The sequence below is a fragment of the Megalops cyprinoides genome, chromosome 23, assembly GCF_013368585.1.
Source record: "Megalops cyprinoides isolate fMegCyp1 chromosome 23, fMegCyp1.pri, whole genome shotgun sequence".
Classification (NCBI taxonomy): Eukaryota; Metazoa; Chordata; class Actinopteri; order Elopiformes; family Megalopidae; genus Megalops; species Megalops cyprinoides.
The window spans coordinates 11,443,599-11,460,363 of NC_050605.1; the positions used below are offsets into that span (position 1 = coordinate 11,443,599).

General features: G+C 40.0%; 1 protein-coding gene across 1 annotated transcript in view; it reads right to left on the bottom strand.

Moving 5' to 3' along the window:
- Positions 1–691: 691 nt before the first annotated feature.
- Positions 692–16,765, bottom strand: part of LOC118770407 (PRKC apoptosis WT1 regulator protein-like) — a 55,807-nt gene continuing 39,733 nt past the window's right edge. The window contains exons 4-7 of the mRNA XM_036518054.1: positions 11,430–11,464; positions 7,696–7,828; positions 7,090–7,194; positions 692–1,548 (exon numbers count right to left, since the gene is read on the bottom strand). Coding sequence (XP_036373947.1) covers positions 1,462–1,548; positions 7,090–7,194; positions 7,696–7,828; positions 11,430–11,464 — 360 coding nt within the window. The 3' untranslated portion in view covers positions 692–1,461. The remainder of the gene's footprint in view (positions 1,549–7,089; positions 7,195–7,695; positions 7,829–11,429; positions 11,465–16,765) is intronic.

The following is a 16,765-nucleotide window of genomic DNA, read 5'->3' on the forward strand; positions in this document are numbered from 1 at the left end:
GTCATCTGTACATGCAAAGTCTGGAGGGGGAAGCTGTATATCGAGATTATCCCCTATACAGTCTAATACTACACGTGCACACTGACACATCTCAGAAGGTTTAAAAAAAAATGGCAATGCAGTTTGCATATTTGAATGTTATGACAACTTACAGATTTGTCTGAATACAAAATGTGCCTTACTATAGAGAAGGAAATCAGCCATAACAATGCAGTTTGTTAAAATCATAAACCAGTCATGCAGTGTTGTCGCTTTGACAACAGCAAAAGACACCGACAGAAATGCATTCCAAATAGTCTGGCTATTTTGCTTCCATTGACAAAGTTATAAAATGTTCTGTAGTAGCTTGCTCTAGAAATCATACATCTAGCAAATAAACAGCTAGATCTACTAGAAATATTTGTTTGAATTATAAGCATAAACTAACTGCATTTTTTTATTTCAACACAATAATATTTCTGCTATTTGTGACCCTCATATGTATCACCAACACTAGCTAGCTGAAGATTTCAATAATATATATTTTCACCAGGAATTTGCTAATGCGTAAAATTAGCGTAAAAAGGCTTGACATTTATGTTTAGTCTTTTTATGTTTTCTGGCATAATATGTTCTCTCAGTTTAAGCTTTAAAATGTACAATTTGCAACAGCAATGTTAATACTCAGTATGATACTTAAAAAGCACCAGGCTTTTTCTTTCCTGCGAAAACAGAGCTAATTACTTTCAAATCAATTTACTTAATATACAAGGCACTATTCGCACTTTGGCTAGTGGAATGTGATCTGGTCTTAAAATGCGGTTTAAATGAAACAAGCTGCATCTGTGAGCTCTTAAATGCAGATGCCATATACAAGAAGTGTTAACACCAGGAGTAACATGACAACATCTAGCAACATCTTGAAACACTGTTTCCACTGCCAAAATGTTGCATAAGTATCACTATCGCAATGCATGTTAACTGGATAAATTTGCACTGGTTAAAAAACAAATAGTCAAGCGAATTGCGCACACCCGTTTGATAAAGATCCTGTTTATCAGCGGGGCCGAAGCTCTGATGCACAAATGCCTCATGTTTTTGGTGGTGTACCACATACATTCATTTCATTTGTCTTTTTTTGTTTGTTTTTCAGCAATATAAGTGGCATATATACAACACATTTACATTAAGTCTATCACCAAACAGATAAATTAAACCACATTTCACACCTTTATATTCCTTCAAATCCCATGGAAAAACACTTATACCAAACCTTCAGGAATGAAGCTTACTGTCCTTTTAAGGCCCTCCCAACCACATGCAAACTTCTCTTCCAAAAAAACAAAAACACAAATGGATAAAATCAGCCACAGAATAGGATGCGGTCTTGAAATTCCCAAAAGGGGCACCTCCAGTCCCCTGGGGACAGCTCCAGTCACTTCACAGGGACTTGTTTTGACATCATCTGGGGTGGGCGTGGCTCTACCTGGTGAGCTGGCCGACCACTTTGAGGAGGGTCTTATTCTCCTGTTTGAGTTGTTCATTCTCATCCTCAATATCATCAAGGTCCTAGAAAAACAAAACAGCACACACAGATATTGAGTGTATCGGCATGGTTATGAGTCCACTTCCCTAACCGTCACACTACCTGGCTCTGCTCAGCAGACATACATACATTTCATATTATACTTACTCACATTTACATCACATGATTGGCAGACACATTTATTCCAAGTTACATATCTTACATTTTATCAATTTATATAGCTGGATATTTACTGAAGGAACATAGATTACAGCTGTATGTCTGTGGCAAGCTTTTCAACGTAGGAAAGCGTTTATGAGACCCATACCCAGACTCTACTATCCCTTCTCCTAAAATTACTGTGACTTCCCAATTCAATAGTGTAATTATTATAATGTCTACTGTCATGTCTTTTCTACAAGAAGAAAGAACTGCCAACATTCCTTTTCCCTTTTTAAATAAAATTCAATCAAAGCAATTCTGGGGCACAATACAATTTATCACCGTTTTGACAATAGATGACTTGTAGGAGCAAAGAAAAAAATGAGTCGGGAACAGAGTTCCACTCCTGGAGTCTTCCCTTCAGTGAATCCGGCTGCATGATGAACAAATTGAACATTAACAGCTTTAATTAACTGCAAACAAGGAGCCCCTCTGCCCATTCAGTCTCATCAAAGCTGTAATTAAAAAGAATGTGACACTTCATATTTTCAACTGTCTCCACGAGTAACAAGACCGCGGGTCAGACTTAGCAACACCACACTTGTCTGTAACTATAAAGGGAGATAAAAGTCTAACAGACAACAAATTAAAACAAAGCAAAACAGTGAGAAAAAAACCTATTGGTATGGAGACAAACAATGCAGATATGGTGAACAGTTCAGATAAGGTCATCGGTGTTGGTTCATCATGAAAGAAGACTGATCAGAATAATAAGTCTATAATAATAAATATAAACATACGAACAGTTCATCTTTCACTTAAAAGCTGTTGTCAAGTCGCAGGTAGAGAAAACTGCCACTGTGGCCTGAATCAAGCCACCCTCACATGATCACAGCTAAATACATGAATAGCACAAAACCTTAACCAATGTTCATATCCCTGCAGAAAGAGGCATCTGCCAAACAAGTAAATAATTCATGCAAACAACAAGAGTCTATTGTTTTTAAAGCTCAACATTATACAGTGGGAGCTTTTGGCTGTACACCAAAGGGCAGGTGTCAAATAACAAAGATGAATCAACACCGATATACTTGTTGTTCTATACCACACATATCCACCTGTTGCTCTTGCAGATCAGGTATCTAGAGATAAACATTCTCAAAGTCTGTTGCGTGCCACAGGTAAAGCATATTCCAAATCCCTCTCTCCAGCACAAACTTCCTCAGCCTAGTGACAAGTGGAATCAATTTCACATGCAGCCAGAGGGCCAGAGCTGGATGTATGGTTATTATCTGTGTCATCACGCCCTGAAGCAGTGCCTGAGTGATGCCATGCTCCTGATCTCTATCGCTCGTTTCCCACAGTCACAGAGCGCTCGTCTGTCCCTAAGACTCCAGGACTTCTCTTACCATCCAATGACCCTTAGTGTGACACCATCTGTCATGTAATCCCTTCCCTCCTCCCTTCTTTTCTTTCTAGCATCTGTATGCATCTATCCATACATCCATTTATGTACTCATCTATTTATGCACCTGTAAACAACCAAGTGCATCCGTGTATGCGCTTCTGTTTGTGCGTATAAAATCAATGCACATTTTTCTTCGATGGTATACAAGAGTTCATAACAGTGGTTGCTGGAAAGGGCATGGAGATTCGTAAGTGAGATTTTGTGTGACTTGGAATCCCACTCTAGCGTTCGGCGTTCTTCACCACATAAAGGCTTTGCCGCATCCCCCCCACCGCGTTTCCCGTGCTTAAATGCCAAAAACAAACACGGCACCTCTATCTGCTCCATCATCAGCTGACCTAGGCCGTGTGAGCTGGGTTCAGACGACGGCCAAGTCTGTTTATAGTCTCGGGGAGAGGAGCTACTGAGTGTTTGATCTCACCAAGACTCCCCCTGAATTTCCTGACCTCCACTAAAATATTAGAAACCAGAAATGGACTTTGTGTAGATTATGTAAAAGGAAACCAGAGAATAGACAGACGATGCACTATAGGATGTCTTTGAAACTCCACCGCCGGGAGCCTATGAAATATTGAGCTGCTGTCAAGGAGCGCACAGACAAACTTCCTCCATTAAATCCTATAGCTCCTCAAGCTAAAAGAGAGAGAAAGCTTTGGAAAAGGACTGCTGGAATTTACCAGGAACTGGAGAGAGTGAGAGAAAGAGAACTGGAATGTTACCTCTGATACCAGCATGAGGCCGAGGCTAAGACTCCATGCATCATCTGGGATATTTTTTTGGTGTAAAAAGTTACACAATCACTGATTCACTATGCTTGCTGAAACGGATATCTTGCTTGCTATAAGAATATTTGCTTCATTAAGTAGCTTGAGCAAAAGGCTAACCTTCACACAATTGATACTATGTATCAATCACAATGAAATGCTGGAGTCTGTGGCAGGTTTGCGGTCTCATAGGTTCCATATAAACGTGTCTCTGAAATAAGTTAATAAGTTAATGACACATTAAGCTGCCTTTGCTATGATGTGCTTCTATTAGCTGTACGTTTTCCCACCTCACTGGAACAGGTTTCTGGAAACACAGAGTGGAGACTGTGAAGTCAAAGTGACTGAGCCCAGTTAATAACATGCTTAAGTCCAGAGACATACCTTCAAACAAAGGTTTGAACCTGTGCCGCTCATAGGGGTGACAGAATCTATTTTAAGAGACAGCTGCAGTGTGGCGTAATGAACAGGGCTGGAGGCTAGGGCTCTGGGTTCAGCTACCAGCTGGGAGAGAGTGGCTGTGCACTTCAGAAGGGCAAAAAGGTGAAAGTGGCTGTGAACTGTTCAGGTCACCCTGGGTAAAACTATCCCCTCTGCAATTTAAAGGGCAGCTACGGCTGTGCTTTTAAAACATATCCATAGTTCACAGTACATCATGTCAGAGCTTTAGATTAATTTGACATTTTATGGGGAAAAAAAATGTCCTGGACAATAAACCCCAGGCAAAGTGTTCCACGTGCACCCAGAGCATGTAAGGCAAGCAACTGGTCCATTTTTACTGTATTTTTTTCCTACTGAAATACCCTACAGCACACTAGCTTTAATGAACACCTTCTTATAAGATCATTTTTAAATTACAATTTCTACAATTAAGGTGTTGCTAGAAAATGCTTCTAGCACAGTGGCGTGCTGTTCTGCAGCACTCCAAGACATAACGGGTGCCGAGTCTCACAGTTAAGACCTTGAGTTCCAGCAGCAGTCTATTTGGCACTATGCCACTGAACTTGGCTGTAGTTCACCGGTACAATTCTGTGTTATCGGTGATTCTGGAGCTCATTAACTAAACTTGGAATTTCGAAGGTATTTTGGTGCAAGAAAACTAAAACCATGCATGTAAACCCAAGGTTTCAGCAAAATGAACTGTGGTTTTGCCATTTTATTAACACTGCATATCACCGTACTACAATATCATATCTTTCCCTTTGTTCACATTGGTCAAGTGCTTTTCTTATAAAAACACAGGTGGAAAAAATAAATACTTACATAATTGATAAATATAGATTAGAGTCCAATATTCAAAAATATGAAAGGTAGTTGATAGAATGGAACTCTTGATGATTAAATATTATTGAGTTTGAGATGACAAATTATAAATAACCTTGCATATGTTGAACTAGACAGTTCATTTGGAGATGTGTTGGCTACTGGTAATAGAAAGGAAACGTTTATTTTTGTGTAGCACAGACACCTTAAAATGCAGATCAGCAAAAAGAGTTGTTGAACCACCAACCTTGCATAGTCTTTCACGGTGTGAAAAACTGCTTTCAGAGGATGAAATATAGAAAATTCCAGATACTGTAGCATAAATAAGTTTTGAGGTCTTTTATTTCTATGGGAGTTTTTGCTCACATGTGGAAACATTCAAAAGCAATCACCGAACGGAGGTCCGACCCTTCTTTAATTTCCGGTTGTTAAATTAGCTGCGGTTTGATAAATGCAGCAGTTTCGAATCACGAAAGATCTCGAAACACAACGAAAGCGAGACATGTGGTTTGATAAACAGGGTCATTTTAAATCAGGAAAGATCTTAAAACTCAATAAAAACAAGGCCCTTCATATGCCATGGAGGGATGCCGTTACTGCTGTGGTTATGGTGCCGTTTGACACTGAGGACTTTGGAGACAGAGCAGAAAAGGAGGTCTGAAATGTTTTAAGGCAGCATCTGCTGACCATTTGACTGAAAACAATCAGAAAATGGACAGATGTTTACAGAGGGTGGTCAGGGTGTATACACTGACCACATTTACGTGGCGAGGCATTTTAAGTATCTCTCACAAGGTACAGAGGTGCGAAATTTAAAAGTGAGACTTTGTGGAGGGCTTTGCTGAAAACACAGTTGAAAAACAACAGTTGGGGGCAGCTGCGGTTAAAAGTGAATTTAAAGGAGGACTACGCTGAAATTCAGTGCTGTGCATCAGAATGTACGCTAAAACTTAGCTAACACCCTGATGGAAACGTATGTGCTTTTAAACATGTGAATAGTTATTGATGCAATTAATGTAATGAACTGAATGTACTGATAGGTACAATGGCAGTACCCACACAGGATTTCAGTCTACAACCTTATGGTTTCAAGTCAAGTTCCTTAATCACTACAGCAGGTATAAATGAATGATCAGAGATAAGGGGAAGCTAATTTGACAGTCTTTGCTGTCCCACAAGAATAAATTTTGTAGCAATAACAGGGACGCTTCAGGTGAAACTGGCACAGAGCCTTCTGAGGAGTCAAACGAAGGCCACCAGAAAAGTCAAAACACCAAAGTACACGATGAACTATCTGCTGCTTGTCAAATGTTGTCAAAACCATCTGCAACAGAGCGTAAATAAACAGACATGAAAGACCAACGCAGCCTGGGTACAAAAATTTACATCAGACCCACCTTGTGGGTCTGGAGTCTGACCAACAGCAAAGTACACAGAATTGCCATATGGACCAAGTGTGTTACTTACATCTACTTTTAATGTGTAGTGTTGTAGTATGTGTTATTGTATTAGGTGATACAAAACAATATAAACATTCACAAACGTGTAGCTGCCTACACAAATGTTAACTTAATCGAATAATCATCAAATGTACTGATGATTAGAACATACATAGTGTAAGGTTCCTATAAAAAGCTAATATTATTACAAGAACGTTCATTGGACAGCTGTGTTTGCAGAGAGGCTTTGCAAAAAGTACAAGGACGTCCAATATGCATCTATCTATCTGCAAATAACGTACCAAAAAATTGCATGACTAGGGCCAGTGACAAGAACTTAAAAATATTTATCCAATGGCCAAATGAACATGGTTCTTGAACAATATATTCCAATGAATAAACTGTGACTGCTGAGCGGTTCACATGGTATGGTTATGCGCAACTACTTTTCTAAAGTTGTCTTAATGTATTTGTTCATGGGACACTCACCCTATTAAGAAGGTCGATCTCCTCCTTCAGCTTCACGATGAGCTCGTCTTTGTCTTGATGTGCTTTCAGCAGCCGTGCATTTTCCTGCCTCTCTCTGGCAAGCTCCTAGAAATACAGAGTAAAGAAATACTCTGTGAAGTCAAACTGACTGAACTCCTTAAGGAACAGTAAGCAGATAAGATTAGCAATGCTAAATATGAAAGGGTAAGACAGTTAGGATAGGTTGTGTTTTATGTGGTGCAGACAGAAAGCCAAAGCTTGACACCGGACTACTTTTCAGGTTAATTTTTGCTCCAAAGTTTTACTATACAATTTCTGTAAGGATAACATAACTATGCAAAAACTCACCAACACATGCATTCACCTCCAGCCTGAAAGCCATCTGGTCCTGTATTATTAATGCTACATTTATGCAGTTGAATTTGCTTGTGCTGCAAGGTGCTTAGGGATTGGGTTCGGGGTTGTCATAAATTTTCATGCGATGAAACCTGAATACCTCATGCCATTTACAAGCGTGTTACAATGACATTAAAGCAGTAGCACCCACAAATGTGTTGTGTCGAAAACCTTAGGCCTTCGTGGCAGTGACATTCTCTCTTGCTGTACCTTCTCCAGTTCCTCTATTCTCCTCTCCAGCCCGCCAAATGCCGGGGCGCTGGCCTCCTTGGCATGTCGACCGTAACCCTGGCGATGCCTGCTGTTACCCCCCGCCTCCTCTTCAGAACCCAGGCCTGCCCCACTGCACAAAATGGACGAGAGATTTAGATACTCTCTAAAACCAGCCCCATGTTCAGAAGACCTCTTCCATCATACAGCAAAGTTGTCACAAAATGTAAAAAAACAGCAACTATGCATCTGAACAGAACAGAAGTATGAACAGAATGCTGGAAAATAGACACCTTGCCATATAAAATTTCATTATTGTGGTAAAAAAAAGCCTTTTATGTCATGCTGTACTTACTACAAGGCAAAATACAGTTCAATATTGATCCAGTGCAATATTCAGACTTTTCAGAAACCTCTGAACAATGACCAGAGTTAATACAATTCCTTTCATAAGCTTTCAAAGGACCATAATTCTTTTTACTCATGAATGATGGGATACAGTGCCTTAATATTCAGCTTTGGAAACATAAATCTTATCTCTCTCTGCTGAGAAGCACTCCGTGCAGTCAGGGAAATATTCATGTGGAATGAATTTGCTAGCGGCTTTATTTCAATAATTACCACTATAGAAGACTGGGAAATTCGCCTCTCAGTCATATTTTATTCCACTATAAAATGTTCAAACAATAACCTTCCCGGAGAATCCAGTTATTAAGAAGCATCCTGGCTTTCTTCCTTATGGGATCTTTGATTTTGTTCATCCATTGTTTAAGAATGTTGTTTACATATTTTGAAAGGCAAGAAATGGGGCCTCAATGGTGAAGAAATGCAATTGTATTATGTACCAAGGCACTTATCATGAAGTGCATCAGCAAACACTGGACTGTATGAACTGTGAACCTTGGAAAGAAAAATGTATTTTGGCTACATTTAATTTCCTGAATCAGGCCAAATAAATAATGTAAATTAATAGTAAAATATAACTGGGTTGGTCCTGGTTGGAACATGGGAAAACAATGAGAAATGGGGCAAAAGTTCTGGAGAGGTTGACAAAAGAATAAGGTAAATACCAAGGAACAGAAGGCTGAATACCCAACAAACACGGGTAAACAGACAGAAAAATACTGATAAATACCCTGGATACTAAACGGTAAATACCTGGCAGAAATATGGGTACATATCCTACATTTTGAAGAGTAAATACCCCAAAACATGGGTAAATATCATGTAAACACCAAGCAAACATATTTTTAAATACCCAGCAAAAATAACAATGGTAAATACTCACCTAAAGACGGAAACAAAAGCTACAAGCATTCCCAAAGTCTATGACACTTACTCGAAGGAATGCACTAAATTGCTCAGTATCTGTCAAATGTCAATCATTATTTAAGTGAACAGGAACAGTGATTTTTTATTTTAAGAAAGCAGCAAAAATATGAAGGAAAAGACTTGAATTTAGGCACAAAAAACACTGCGGACAATCCCTGAAATAAATTTCCTGTAGATTTCCCAAGACAAAACCCCATCAATCTTTAAGAAATGCTATTGAGTGAATTTAATCCACTGCTTCTATCACAGTGCTTATTCTTTTGTATTCCTATTTTTCCAGTAGGTGGCTCAGCCTATTCAAACGGAACGTAAAAGGATGCCACACACACTTTTATTCAAATGCAAAAGAAAAGGATGAAAAACAGATCTTTTTCCCATAGGTTTGAAACCTGTTGTCCGTTTTGGGTCACAGTGTATTTAGGGACTTCTTCATACCATCAAAAAAAGTTCATAAAGGATCGACATTTTATTTTCTTTAAACTCAAGCTCCTAAAACATTGTGAAGCCTAGGTTTTTCACCTTCACACCCTGAATAGAGCCACCTGAAACATGGTTTACTATTTTTTTCACCACTCAAACCAGCAAGGTGTTTGACATTTTCCATTCACACTTTTCAGCTCGTTGGCACTTGTATGTGCTCTGCTTTCAGTGATCAAAAGCTCATTAAATGCACTTTGCAAAGCTTTCCTGCACCGGCAAGAAATGCATTTAATTCTTCTCTCATCCAAGATGCTTGTATTCATAGTGTACTGGGGGTAGATTCTGCTGCCCCATACTGATTCTGGATCAGTTTCATCTTTTTTCCACACACACTGGCTCCTCACATTGTGTGCATATATTATGTACCAGAGTGTTCAGAGTTAGATTAGGATAGAGGCCCTCCATCTATGGCTCTTGCCAAATGTGCCATTCAATATTAATGTGTCCTCTTCCAAACATAACATTTTGTTCTTTTAGAATGGAAGTATTATACAGGGCTCAGAGACACAAGGAAAGAGCAGCAGGAGGCCCAGTGGCAAACAGACAGAGCCCTCAAAATAAAACTGGGGCGCTTGTAAAAAGGCACCTAGTATGAGTTGATTGGACATACCAAGTATTTATTAATGAGCCTGTGATGGCCTGCTGAGCATACTTAGTGTAGCAAATACAAATACAACGCCTTCTTTTATTTATCCATAACCACATTTATCCATAACCTTTAGACTTTATGTCAATCTCCAATCAGACGTATGAAAACGGACCCTTAAAGGAGTTTGATGTGAATTGGAAATCAGGAAACCGTGGTAAAATCTTTCCACAAGGACCTCAATCCTGGAGGGAGTATACAGTGCATGCAATTTGCTGAGCGCAGAGCATTAATGAGCCCATTTGTCTTTACACTCCATTTTCAAATCTTTCAAATGATAATTATTTTAAATATATGGGTGCAACACAGATAATATGATATTGTGTCTATGTATATCAATGGCAGAGTTTGCCAAAGGGCCATTTGCAGAGCCACTGTGAATGTCAGTTGGGAAGAGGGCTGAAAGAGACTGGCGGATGCTCTTGTAACCAACTTTGCATAAAATTAATCTCTTGGCAAAGAGGTTGGGTTGGCTTTTGTGTGTCACCAAATTGCCGTGCCGCAATTTGAGCGGAAATGAATTCATTTCAGCGTGAAGCCCCGACTCGCAGAATAAATTGCGAACAAAATGTACAATTTCATCAGCTTAGACACAGAAATGCTTCAGATGAACTGGTAAAGTTGAACCAAAGCTCTCAGCCAATTTTCAGCAACCTTTAAATCCCCACTGGAATTCACTGATGTCATGGTTGCAGAATTTTCAAAAGATGTAAAACAATGAGCAGAAAAGGAACATGTCATTTTTTTTTTCAAAAGACATTTTAGTGCAGAATTAGAATCAAGGGCTGGCATTTGCTCCCTCCTCTTACTGTGATCCCATCTGCTAAGGCAATAAACAATTAAATGAAGTCTGTAATTTCATTGTGTGTCTGCATTTAACATCACTCAGTTCTCACTTAAAAGCCATTAAAGGGCACCTAAGGCTATTATATGAAAATTCAGCACTGAGTGATCAGTAGTTCACCTTATGATAAGCTTTTAATAAGTACATCTAACCGGAGCTTGAAATTAAACAAAACATGAAGTTTTCTGGAAAAAGTAAAAAGTTTTTCAAAAATGAACCTTGGGGAGCATCTACCGATGCATGAAGGACAAACTATGGTAATGGAACTTGCAAGACCGAGTACTTCATAAACACTGTAAGTATTTTGTACATCCAACTGAACACTCTCCCTGGGTATCCTTTTCAGGCAGAATAGCCCAATGTGCCTTTTCAGGTCTCTTGATGTAGATGTGTCAGAAGTGCCATGTATACAGGCCTTTGTGGAAATCTTACCTTTTGTGCCGGCCTGCTGCACCTCTTGGCGTGTCCTGAAAAATAAATCAAAAGTCTGATAAGGACGAGAGAGACAGAACCCTTCAGAACAGCGCAGAGCTGAATCACAATGGATTCCATTTTGCCTGTGAGGTGAAATTGCGGACCCCTTCAATGTAAGGACCTGGCTGTAATCTTGCAGAGACTTCATTACAGAACAAGCTCAATTTGACAGGGTGCCACAGAGATGAGAGTAATGCTCTCCCTTGCTCCACCACAAATTCCATGAGCTCAACCATCTGTGCTAAAGACCACTCGAACAGGAGCAGTCTTCAGTGGACATCTTACTGTCAATATCAAACAATAAAGGGAAAGGTAAAAGAAAAGAAAAACTTGTGTCTGCACCTGGGTTACTACCAGGCGGCACTGAAAGGACACTTGGGTGATGTACCAATATACTAAATGGAACTGCATGAATTTTATAACACTGTAAAGCTGGCTTTCAGAATGGATTATCTCAGCAATAATAGCACAAATATCAATCAAACCACTTTAGATTTGCATGTATATACAGAATTGACCACAAAATTCCCATTTTCTGTACTTGGGTACTTGTAGTATGACCTTTTAGTAACATCTACAATGAAATAAGAGGAATGTCAGATTGTGACAAGAAAATTCTCTTTGTTTAAGTACATAATGAACATTAATGGCAAGAACAGGCCATTCAGCTCAACTGAACATTTCATTTCTCCTTGTAGTCTACTATGCACTACAGATCATGTTTAAATCTGTATTCATTATTCATGCTCTACTATGTATAATTATACTTAGTACAACAGTAATGTTTTAAATGCAAAAGTAGTCACAGCACAGGAAGACTTTCACATCACCATTTTATTTTTTTTTGTTTTTACATTATTGATGAGCTTATTAGATTCCCTTTTCCAGGGAAATTTACATACCTTTTTAATTTTTTTTTCCCCGTTACATATTTTTACATTCATAGGACCAAAGCAATTGAGTATGTTGTGCCAACAACCTTGGGTCACAGGTACAATAGCTATGCACCACCTGGAATTTGAACCTGTAACCTAATAGCATAGACCCATAGTCGGCGCTATTAGACTTTTCAGTGAAATGCTTCAATGCTAATCTTGCAAAAATACAAGAACTGTACCTCATAAATCATATACAAAGAGGCATTCCTCAAGGATCCAGCAAATATCAGAGACATTAAAGGGAGCCACCTCGCTCTACTGATAGATGGATTTAGACGCTCCTCTAATTTCGGCAGAACGCCCCAGGAGTTCACGAAAACAAGTCTGCCTTTCCAATCTCAGAGGAAATCACTTCTGAGCCAAATACCACAAATCCAGTTTCTTCATTTGCTTCCCAAACAGTCTGTCCAGGACACACACAGAAAATCTCCCCATGCATCATACTCACATTACGAAAACTCAGAACAGAAGTCCAGAGCTTCAAGACCACAACATTTAACATGATAAGAATGAATTTATCTGTGTACTCAGTAGCTCCATTTAAGTGCTATGCTTACCAATAGAATGGAATAATTCTCACACATCTGTAGTTGAAAAATTCTTTAGTGAACCCATTATTTTAATAAACTACACACTCTCTGCTAAACCCAAACCATGGTACTGAATCTTTCTGGAAATCCATACAGTAGTATGAACTAGTTTCCCTTCTGTATGTAATCCAAGGCCTGTGCAAGAGTAATTGGCAAAAGGTTTCATACTATTACGTAATATTCCATTGCATGTATGTGCTCATTCTTACAGGAAGTAGGCACTTCAATATGGGGCCCAAAATGCACTTATCTTCTAACAGGTCCCGGATTGAATTTTATAAGCTTCTCCCTCCATATGTCAGACAGCTCTAATTTGTCCCCCACACCCAGCACACTGCACATCCATTATGCATAACACGTAGCCAGGTCCAGTCAGGCCAGTAGATGCTCTCCCAAAATGATTTGCAGGGATTTACGGAATAACTTCCGCTAGCAGGAAAAGGCTGTTTTAATGTAAACCTGGCTGCCTCCAAACAGTGTAATTTACTCCAGTTACTCCAGGGCATTCACCTAGGCCTGCTGCCCTGGAGCTATCAGAGCCCCACAAGGGCTGACTCCATTATTCATACATGACATACCTGTTGCACCTGGGGGAGCACAGCATATCATTACCAGCATGCACTGCCATATGAAATATTACATTTCAAACAGCAGCACAGAGGGGAAAACCGAGGAATGCAAGCACCAGCAAAACAGTGTCTAAACATATGTATTAAATAAATGTGTCTTTACAAAGCATCTGAACATAAAGGCAGACTGACTTGAGGACAGCCGAGTCAACAGAGCGGGCCAGTGTACCCAAGACACATCAAATCAACGGGCCTAACGACACTATTTAATAAGCCTTTGACGTTCCCAATCCATCACTTTCCCTGGGTTTTATTTTCATACAGAAAGACCCAAGGTGCTTTTGGGGCACTTTCAATGGGGCAACATATCAAAAGCGCCACACACGAGTGTACTTTCACAATACATTTAGAAACAAAGTGAGTCTGACCTCAGAACAGCCAGGGCAGAGGACATTTGTTATATTTCTAAGTGTTGTACTATGCAGTCCTAGTTTGCAAATACATAGTCGATTGTTCTGTCACTACATTTAAGAGAACTCTTCAGCAGAACGAAATTAAAAGCAAACAGATGCATCCATTGCTGGATTCTGTGCTCCTGCTCTTGATTATTCACACCATTTACTTTATGACATTTATGTCGTCATCATTGACAGCTAAAAACCATGCTTTAAATGCAGAACTCCTCTATGCCTGCATCTTCTCTCAGTTGAGGTAGTTTTTGTTTAACACAATGGCAGGAGTTCAGGTAAATTGTGTAAATAGATGCTTCCACAGCCTTAATCCCTAATGGAACATGCTAGAGCTCATTACTGTGCCCACACACTGCTTTTCTCAGCATGAACTAAACTAAAGCAGCATCATATATAAGCTTTACCATGCTGACATTTCCAATGAAGAAAGTATGTGCAGAATGTGTCATTCTGTTATAGAATACCTTTAATATACCCATTTAGACCCACGGTTGATTCAATCTCTGTTAGCATGATATACACAATACCATCAACTAAGCTTTCTTCTTTTCTTTCTCCTTTGTCAGAAATTTCACCTCATGCTAATGTTTCCTTGACCCATTTGATATTGGAGCATTGATAGTAGTTGTGGAAACTGACACTAAAATATAATGAAAAAGGATGAAAAAATCAAGATGCTTTTCACAACCCCTTTAAGCAGAAACTATTAGGACACTGAGAACAGTGTGTGAGCATGGCAAGCTCTTCAGCAAGTCCTTGATAATTTCACAAAGAAAAAGAGGTATGCAAGTTTCAATGTCAAGGACTCCATGACTTAGCTTTAACGCACGCAGACACACTAGCAATAACGTAAGGACCACCTTGTGCGACACATCTGTAAAAGTGAAAACACCTTTTTATCTACAAGGTTTTCCATGGCAAAATGAATTATGCTCCCCTCTGTCGGTGAGCATGAGCGCATGCTTATTTTCCCCGCTACGAACCGGTGAGGAAAGTCTAATGTGATTTTGAGTGAGAGTACTTCACGACGCTACAGTGCGGACTCAGCCACGCTATTTATCATGCTTGGGGCACACTGACAGCTCAGGTAAAGCATTTCTTCGCGGGCCCTGGGGCCGCTATTACGGAGAACACAGGCCTCAAAGAGAGAGTAGAAGCAAATCAGCTGAATTCACACACCAAGTCCTGGGGTTCAAACAGATGAGCAGCGTTACAGCCGAAATGCCGTTACTGTCTGAGGAGAGGTGGAGGCAGGAGGTGGGGTGGATGCAAGCACCGCGGGGTGGATGCAAGCGGAGAGAAAGCACACAGAAAAAAAAAAAAAAAAAACATTTAGGCGAAACTGACAGCCATCACATTTCCTACAGGTGGCAAAGAATCTGCTGGCATCATACCCAGAATGAACAATAGTTATTCTCTGAAAAACGTCTGTTCTTAGAATGATTACAGTATGAAATATGCCTTCATTCGCTAGAAGGTTCACTATCACTAAAAGCCTGCCCTCTCGTTATCAGCGTTAACCAGCATTCACGGCGAGTTTGGCTCAAGCACTTCTCTTGCTATTACGGCAAAAGCGTACAATTTACACTGGCAGATAACGCAAGGGAATCATATTCAGAGCAAAAAGGTTCATGAAAGAGGAATGAGATTAAATGAATCAGCGAATTAGAGGGCTCTTTCATCGCCAAGGACTCGAAAATCAACCCATGCCCACATAACAAGTAACGTTCCCACAACACTGCGATCTCTTATTCCGCATACAACGCAAGCAGTGGAGAGAAAGTCAAGAGTCAATGAGAAGTGCAAACTTGGTTACGGGTGTACTGATTTGAATCCTCATCTCATTTCATCAAGGGGTGGCAGGGTAGCGCAGTGGTAAGGGGCAGGACTCGTAACCAAAAGGTTGCTGGTTCGATCCCCCACTGGAGCACTGCTGCTGTACCCTTGGGCAAGGTATTTAACCCAGAACTGCCTCAGCAAATATCTAGCTGTATAAATGGATATTGTATAAGAACTGTAACCTATGGAAGTCGCTCTGGATAAGAACGCCTGCTAAATGATAATAAAATGTAATCCCCTCATCCCCTAGCAGTCTGCCCCCTGTGTCTGCAGACAGGATCACTTCGATGATGCCGTCTTTCTGGACAGATCCACATCTGGCGTCAGGGGCTGGCTCTTCCTGGAGTTACCTTGATTCTGAACACTATTTTAGGGATTTCTGAGGAATTTTGCACTTCCTGTTGTGTCACATTTAAAACCATAGCGGAGATTGTTTATGTTTGACAGCTACTGCACGCAAATGGGCTCTCTGCTTAAGTTAACATTCCAAACACCTTAGAGGGAGTTCGTCACAGTTTGTGATTGGACAGCCCTTTAAAATCTGTGTCCACGCTCCCCTGAGAAGGAACGCTGGGAAATACCTCACCACAATAGAAGCTCCAGTATTTTGCATTCCAGAATGTTCCTAATGCGCCCTGAACCCTATGCCTATCTGTGCTGGGAATTCTGATAAAGATCGCAATCCTGCTGCATGCATTCAGGCAGGCTGCCGATGAGATATCATTTTTCATATTATTTTTGAAGAGAAAGACAGGAAGTTTGAATGGATGAATCTTCTCAGGCCTTGCAGACTGAGGTATAGTGAAAACAAATGATCCTTTTCGCATTGTTGCTGTGTTTTCTTATAGGGGCAAATCTTATCTCTTATACTGGCAGCATCACTTTCAA